Source organism: Ailuropoda melanoleuca, chromosome 6 (assembly GCF_002007445.2).
Source record: "Ailuropoda melanoleuca isolate Jingjing chromosome 6, ASM200744v2, whole genome shotgun sequence".
NCBI lineage: Eukaryota > Metazoa > Chordata > Mammalia > Carnivora > Ursidae > Ailuropoda > Ailuropoda melanoleuca.
This window is the reverse complement of record NC_048223.1, coordinates 35,268,967-35,277,128: the sequence shown is the minus strand read 5'-3', so window position 1 is coordinate 35,277,128 and position 8,162 is coordinate 35,268,967. Positions and strand designations below refer to the sequence as shown.

At 44.5% G+C, this 8,162-nt stretch overlaps 1 protein-coding gene across 1 annotated transcript; it reads left to right on the top strand.

Annotated features, from left to right (window-relative positions):
- Positions 1–2,740: 2,740 nt before the first annotated feature.
- On the top strand, positions 2,741–5,540 carry EIF1B (eukaryotic translation initiation factor 1B). Its single transcript, XM_011234062.3, has 4 exons — positions 2,741–2,996; positions 3,960–4,123; positions 4,535–4,636; positions 5,065–5,540. Exons 1-4 carry the CDS (start codon positions 2,966–2,968, stop codon positions 5,107–5,109), a joined length of 342 nt encoding a protein of 113 aa, XP_011232364.1. The 5' UTR covers positions 2,741–2,965; the 3' UTR covers positions 5,110–5,540.
- The last annotated feature ends 2,622 nt before the right edge of the window (positions 5,541–8,162 follow it).

The window sequence follows — 8,162 nt, the reverse complement described above, 5'->3', positions numbered from 1 at the left end:
CTAATAGAAACAGTGAGCCGCCCACATGTAATTTTAAATTTTCTAGTGGACACATTTTAAAAAGTGAAAAGAAACAGGAAAAATTGAAACAATTTAAATCTCTGAAAGGCCACTGTGTACTTTATACAGAGAATATGTATCAATTTGGACCTGCCACACTGCAAGGGCTCAAAGGCCACATGTGGCTAGTGGTTCCTGTATTGGACAGTGTCAGCCTAAAACCAAAGCTACCAATGACCAGACAGTCCAAAAAATTTTTAAGATAACAATCACAATTGTATCTAACCTATATATTGGCTTGTATTGAAGATTTCTGAGGTTCTAGGGGTTTCTGATTCAACACTAGGAAGTAAAAAGGGATTCTCCTCCCAGGGGAAATGACCTTGAAATCCCTAAAATACTGGAATTTTTTTTTTTTAATTTCTGTATGTCTCTTTGTTATCTGATTCTTCACTGGACCACCCTTGTCTACTTCTGAAAAACAATGTAATATAAAATGGCTATGGATATCTAGTAAAAAGAGATATGCATTTTCTTTACCCTATGCTTCACCTACAGTAGTATTAAAAATTACTTTAAAACATGCTTATAGAGCTGTAAGACCAAAGAATAGAAATCACGTAGCTGTGATCAGCAAAGGGACAACAAAAAATGCTTGATTCTCCTTGTTTTGGAACCAGCTCTTATGCCTTACACCTAAGTTTGAATTAAAAAAAAAAAAGTATTCATTTACATCAAGATTAGAACACTAAAAATGTAGTAAGATTCCTGAGAGTTATGAATTGGAATTTTTAAAGATTTTATTTATTTATTTTTGAGAGACTGAGCGTGCATGCGTGTGTACGTGCATGCACAAGCTGGGGGAAGGGACAGGCAGAGGGAAAAGCAGACTCCACACTCGGTAGGGAGCCCAATATGGGGCTCAATCCCAGGACCCTGAGATCATGACCTGAGCCCAAGGCAGACGCTTAACTGACTGAGCCACCCAGACACCCGTGAATTGGATTTTTTAATGCAATTTATTTAACCTGTGAGAGCCTCTGTTTCTACATCTCTTCAATGGAGTTATATCACAGAATGCTTATGAAGATCAATAATACTGCGTGTAAGTCCAACAGGCAAATCACTCAATAAGGACAACACTGTTAATCACAAAAGATTATTAAATCCACGTATTCTTAATTTGGGGTCTACAGACCCCTGGTCCATAGATAAAACTGCAGGATTGGGGGAATCCCAAAAATTGGATGGGAAAAAAAGATTACATCAATATTTTCACTAACTTCTAAGCAAAATTTAGCATTTCCCCATTATGAATACTGGCAACATCACAGTAGTATTAGAAGAACCTGCCACTTTGCACTAATAGAACAGGTATTTTCATATTACATTTCTGATGTCACAAGTCTCTTAAAATATCTTTCATCACCTTTTTGAAATTCTAGTACTTGTTAGACCTGCTACTAGATCTTGTTAATTAATGCATTAGCAAAGACACAATACTGTGTTATCAACATATTGTTTTTAATTTCAATATGAGTAGTTTGCTTTGTAATTTTCCATGTTTTATTTTATGCACTTAAAGCATTATTCTGAGAAGGGGTCCCTAGGTTTCACAAGACTGCCATGGCACAAAATAAAGTTAAGAACCCCTAAATTTCAGTCTCTCTCTTTCTTTCCAGAAAGTCAACCCAATAATTGAGCACCTGCCTGGGTGAGCCCATTCCCAAAGTCTCAGGTTTGTTTTCTGTGTGTAGCTCACTGGATAAGAAGATGCTGGTACCTGATTCTGTATCAATTAAGCTATTTGCTGACCTCACATTCAATTTCTGTCTGGCACCTATCTATCCTATTCGAGGTTCTGTGTCCAAGTTGACGCGCTGGTTTTTTGGTATGTTCGGATGACACATACTGGCCCCAGCTAGATGTCGGGCCCCTGGTGAAGCAGGGCAGTGATTCTGCGGTGTGGTCCCAGACCAGTGACACCAGCATCTCCTGGCAGCTTCTTAAAGTTGCCAATTCTCGGGTCACACCGCAGACCTGAAACAGAAAATTCTAAGGTCTATCAGTCTGTGTTTCATCCAGGCCTCCGGGAGATGCACGCTGGAGTTTGAGAACCACCGCGCTAGGGAATCGGAGGGCAGCCCAACCGGAGCGGGGGTTGGGGGTGGTAAAAGGGCCTCTCTCACCTCCAGCCTCCGTAGGGACTAACGCGGCTCCCGCAACTGGGGCCAGGGGCCAGGGTCAGAGTGGGGGGGCGATATCGTGATGCAGGAGGTGCTGAGTGGCGGCTGTCGAGTCGAAAGCCAGAGGTGGGGTGCTTGTTTTGCGTCTGCACCTCGGTTTCACCTTTATTACCCCAAGCCTCGAGGGCGACTGACGAAGAACGTCCCCCCATACCGACCCCTCGGTGCCGCAACTGTACGGCGAGAGAAGTCGAGGAGAGGGCGCGAGCGCGGGGCGTGCACAGCCCCCCAAACCCGCGGGGTCGGCCCCGACAGCTCCACAGCCCCCTCAATCTTTCCCGGGCCAGCGTCCGCGCCGGAGGGCGTGCTCCCTGCCGGGAATTGCGGTCCCAGAAACCCGCCGGCCCCAGGTTGGACGGGCTCTGCCGCCTCCAGAAAACTGCAAGTCCCAGGATGCCCGGCGCGGGTGGGTCACGAGGGAGCGGCGGCGGGCGCGGCTAAATAGCCTCCATCGGCCATTTTGTGGGAGAAGCCACAGCGCCGCCTCTTCTGTAGCGTCTTAGCCTCCGTGGCCGCCGCCTCTTCCTCCGCCTCCTCCTTCGCCTCTTCCTGCCTCCTCCCGGCTTCCGCCGCCGCCGCCGCTCCAGCCGAATCCCAACCCCGGGGCGAAGCGTCTCCTTATTTGTTTACGTTTTCTCGCCACTGCAGCCTCCAGACACGGTGATCCGGGCGGGCCCCGCAGGAATTTTATCCCCTCATCGGCCTCACACTAGTATCGCATGTCCACTATCCAGAACCTCCAATCTTTCGGTAAGATCCGGCCGCCACCGCAGCCGCCTCCTGCCCCCGCGCGCCTCCCGGCCAGCCGGCCGCCGCTACCCACCCTTGCCGGGGCCGCTGGCCGCCCCGCAGCCCCGACGGGCCCCCCTGCTGCCCTGCCCGCACCCGAGTGGGGCTTTGTCTCGGCGCCCAGAAAATGGCGACTGGGCCCCTGGCGACCCCCTCCTGGAGGACGGCCGCGGCCCCCGCCCCCTCCCCGTGGAGCCCCCTGCCCTGTCCGTGCCCCGGCTCCCGCCTCGCCCCAGCCGCCGCCGCTTCTGCGAGCCTGGCCCGCCGCTCCTGGACCTGCCCTTCCACTAGCGAGGGGGTGCTGGGCCGGGGGCTGGGGATCGGCGTCCATTGGCGGTCGGAGCGGATTCGGAGCTGCTCCTGCGGGCATTTGGTTAAAGGAGCGGATCCGGGCCTCTGATCTGTCACAGGGCTGCGGTCCAGCTTCTCTGCGTAGTAATTTGTAAAATTACGCCTCTTGACAGATAACGTATATGTGCGTATGTGTATATATAGGTATCTTTTTCTTTTCTACTTTTAAGGGCACCGTTACGGTTAAATGATTGGGGTGGACACGTTTGAATGTTTCTGTTGTCATCAGAATGTAATCGAGATGACGCACATTTTTATAGTAGCTATAAAATTACGGTTTTTAAAACCGCTCTTCTCATTAGAGGACTACGTTCAGTGATAACAGTCTACCTATAACAACGTTTTCTATTCAAATGTCCGTGGACGTTGCTGTTTAAATTTTTTCTCCTTTTGTGAGAATATCTTGGTGGTTTTGTTAATACCCCACCCCCATTACCCCCTCCCATCGCCACGCGCAAAAACAGAGGCACCAGAACCTTCTTTGCTGTCTAGATTGTAGTGTGCCCTACATCTGGAAATTACTTACTAAAAGATGTTTTTCTGCTTGGAATATTTTTTTGTATCCATTTGCAGACCCCTTTGCTGATGCAACTAAGGGTGACGACTTACTCCCGGCAGGGACTGAGGATTACATTCATATAAGAATTCAGCAACGGAACGGCAGGAAGACGCTGACTACTGTCCAGGGCATTGCAGATGATTATGACAAAAAGAAGCTTGTGAAAGCTTTCAAAAAGGTAAAGGTGTTGGGAAGAAAAGATTAAACTATAGTTATTGATGCGCTCCTGAATAGGACACCTTTACTTTTAATCAGTGTGGGTGAAAATGTTTGGATCCAAGAAAGCTGTGTTCATTCTCTTAATACCCATTTTAAAATAATTCTCTTAATACCCATTTTAAAATAATATTTTCATGGCTTTCAAACAAAACATGAAATATTCAGTTCTTGATGTTCCTGGTAAAAATCATTTCCTTTATGGTTCCTGCTGATTCATTTGCAAATTAATTTGGGAGCCTTGGGGATTACAGGGGACAAAACTTGTTTCTTAAACGTGATCAGGTCTACTAAAATAGTCAATATTAGTCTTATGGTGAAAATAAAACCTCATTGTATCTGACTCAGTTATGTTAAACATATACTTCTCCAGAAATTTGCCTGTAATGGTACTGTGATTGAACATCCTGAATACGGAGAGGTTATTCAGCTTCAAGGTGACCAAAGAAAAAACATTTGCCAGTTTCTTTTGGAGGTGAGTGCTTGGGTGCTTTATGTACAACCTTGAGATTGTTTCCAAAATTGTATTCAAGGGCAACATGAATATTTCCTCCTTAGTAGAAAAAAAAAAAAAGAAAGAAAAGAATCATATGAGTGAGATAAATTGGTTAATTGAAAGAGAAATACAAAGTACTTATTTTGAAGGCAGGAGAACCTTTATTCATTTATGTTGTCATTTGAATGACGTGATCATTCCTGTATTACATAGCCAGTTGAGTTTTGGGGCATGTCAAGGTATCTTAAGTGTGTGTGGAATTGTTTAGTGTTAACAGTTAACACCACAAGTAACAGTGTTGCAATAGACTATTAACAATGTTTCTTTTTATAGTCAGCGCTCCATGTTGTCTTAGGGATGAAATATATACATTTCTCAGAGTGATTCTGTTAAATTTTGTTTTGCAGGTTGGCATTGTCAAGGAGGAACAGCTTAAGGTTCATGGATTCTAAAATGAACCTAAATACGTGGAGAATTTCTTGAATAATTTTGTTCTCAAACCCAGTTTGGCTGCCTTGTGAAATGATTCTCTGCAGTAAACGGACTTTTCATGTATTTAATCATTCATACTCCCATTCACACCTGCATGATTACAGAAAACATGGGGTATGTAGGCTAGAAACACATAAGAAAATTGCAGTAAGATGGTAATGAAACCCCGTATTCATCTTAACATGTTTCCAATGGAAAATATTTTGTTTTGAGTGTTTATTTGTTTATTGTTCAGTTTATTTTTCACTTGATTAAATGTTTTTTTTTTGTTGTATTAAACCATGTATGTTGCAGCTTAACAATAAAGAAACATCTATAAATCCTTTTGTGAGCAATTAGGCTCCCAAATCTAAACAAGTAAATACACGTATTTTGTCTTTCATAGTTGGAATTCTCGTTCTGCCAGTTTTTTGTTTTTTGGTTTTTTTTTTAAGTTTTATTAAGGGGTGCCTGGGTGACTCGGTTAAGTGTCCGACTCTTGACTTTGGCTCAGGTCATGGCAAGTATTCTAATTAGTTTTTACCTGCTGTTAAACCCAAAGCTGGAGGGGAACGTTTGTTATATAATTTGTGTTCTTGATTTACTGACTTAAAGATAAGAAAAGGAACAGGAGTATAAGCTCGGCCAGAGCCAAGATTTATCAGAATGTAGTGTTAAACTATCGAAGAGAATATGAAGTATAGTTTGAAGTCAGAAGTATTAGTACATAGAATTATGTGTTTTTATTGATGATGTTACTGGGCTGCCAACATAAATCTGTCCCTAAGTGCCAGATAATACAGTAGGCTTCTGACAAAATAAATTTAGTCACAGGCACCGCCCTGCAAGTGTTGGTGGGTCGGATCACTGTCTTACAGATGGAAGATGGAGGTGCCGAGGTTAATTTACCTAGAGTGCCAGGGTGACTGAATTGGGTGCCAGCTCAGGGCTTCCAGGCCAGAAAACCCATGTTCTTTGACTACATCGTGGTTCTGGTATGTGTTTCACCAAAGGAAATGAGAACCACGGGTGACAATGCATGGGGGTTGGGGCAGCTCTTACAAGATTTCTGCAACTCATCTTCTTGAGTTCCACTCTTCTGCTTTTTATTGAGTAGTAATAATTTGCTCCATTATACAAGCCATGTCATTGAATCCATTTCACCAAGATGAAGAAATGCATCCATAAGTGCATACTCCGGGTTAATGCGGTAGAATAATGATGGCTCGCTTGGGCTGCTACATTCTACCAGCTGAACCCTTGCTCCTGTTTTGATGATACTGGTTTTGGAAAAGCAAAATCAGCCTCCACAGTTTACCTCTTAAAGACCCTAAAGTAATAGGTTTTGTTACTTTCTCACCCCATGCTACTCCAAGAAGGACTGGGGCTGTTAAGTGAGTATACCAGAATTTAGTGCTAAATTTGAGAGGCTCATCTGAAAAACAAAATTTGACCAAGAAGATGAAGCAGTTCGGAGCATTTTCCAACTTAACCTGAAAAAACCTCATTTTTCTACCTGTAATGTAAGGATTCCTCCTCTAATTGAGATGTGTCATGGAAATAGTTTATGAAAATGATAAAGCAGAAATCTAAGTTAACATGTATGTTCAAGAGTTGCCACTTCACTGTAATGTTTTAAAATAGATACGAGAGTCAAGCTAGCGCCCAGGAAATAATTGACTATTAAAACTGAACAAAGAAGGTAGAGGGAAGAGTGAAACCTCATAAGAAAGGCCCCTCATCTTGGCACCCATAGATAAGCTCTCCATCATCAATGTGCCAGGCCACTCCCACTGGATGAATCAAAAGCCTTACGCAGAACAGTTTCTTTGAGGAGCACCTCTCTTATTCTCCCTTCAGCCGGAGAGTCCCAGATGCCTGATTGGACTTCTGGCCTGTAGGGCAGTCCCTATCCTTAGAGCAAGAACAGATCATGTACCCTTTCGTTCTTTCTTGTGTTTGCCATGCAACGGAAATAAAGGACGTAATTAAAATCTATGGATTTTCCACAAATTTACTGGAACTTTGTCAAAGGATGAACAGAATAAATACCACTCTCATGTGGAAAAGCTCTCTGGCAGCCTTGGAGGTACCTAAGAGCACCGGAGCAGGGCTAACTGCTCGTGGGCTTCAGGGGCAAAAGGGGGCTAGGCAGCGTCATAGCTGAGGAGGGAAAATAGATTGCGTCTTAACAAAGGCAGCAAAAATAACTAGCCGAGGGGCATCCCTCCCCGTGCTTCCCATGTGGGAATATTTAGATCTGTAGTTTTTTTAGTGATCTGTACTTTCAGGATGCAAAGTGAAAAATAGTGAATAGAGAACAAATAAATTGGTCCCTAACTTTCTAGACTTGGCAGAGGTCTCGGCGAAGCCGTTAGGAAATGAACCTTTGGTTGAGGTGCAGGCTGGAGTAAAGTGCTAGTAGCAGTGAAGTTCTCTGCCCCTGAATCTTGGACCCCCTGAGGCAGAGAATAGCCTGGGGGAAGCAGCCTGCTCTACGTACTTAGGAATCCAAGTAGTAGTAGCTTTTCTTAACCATCCTAGAAAGAGGGAGGCTCTGATACGGAAGGAACAGTTCTCGTCCCAGTCAGACAGCAGTTAATGAAAATAACTTAAATACAGAATGCAAACAGACTTCTGTGTGCCACCTGTCACCGGCTGGGCTCCAGCTAAAGGAACGGGTAGTTACAGCTCACGAAAAATCAACCTCATCAGATTGCCCACAGCCTCATTAGATTGTCCCACGGGGCCTCTTGAGGATTCCCCTTACTAAGCCAGAAATCCTTGTGGGAAGGAAACGAGGGAGGCGTGGCCCTGCTGTAACTAAAACCAAGGGAATCCTCATTTGCTGTGGATTGCTACCAGCTGCCCTTACTTGACAGGCGATAGCCAGGCCGCATGGTGCTTGTCTGGGATCAAGGGGCCAAGAGAATCAGCTATAATTGAGCAGGAGCAAAACCATGTAAGGGACCCTCAGCATTGACAGCTCGTTTCGCATGGCTATGCCGGCATTTAACTCCATTTTATCTTGGTA

Coding starts and splice junctions, on each gene's coding strand:
- EIF1B (XM_011234062.3), top strand. CDS start 2,966: ATGTCCACTATCCAGAACCTCCAATCTTTCG. Junction 2,997..3,959: donor CCAGAACCTCCAATCTTTCG/GTAAGATCCGGC, acceptor ATCCATTTGCAG/ACCCCTTTGCTGATGCAACT. Junction 4,637..5,064: donor TTTGCCAGTTTCTTTTGGAG/GTGAGTGCTTGG, acceptor TTTGTTTTGCAG/GTTGGCATTGTCAAGGAGGA.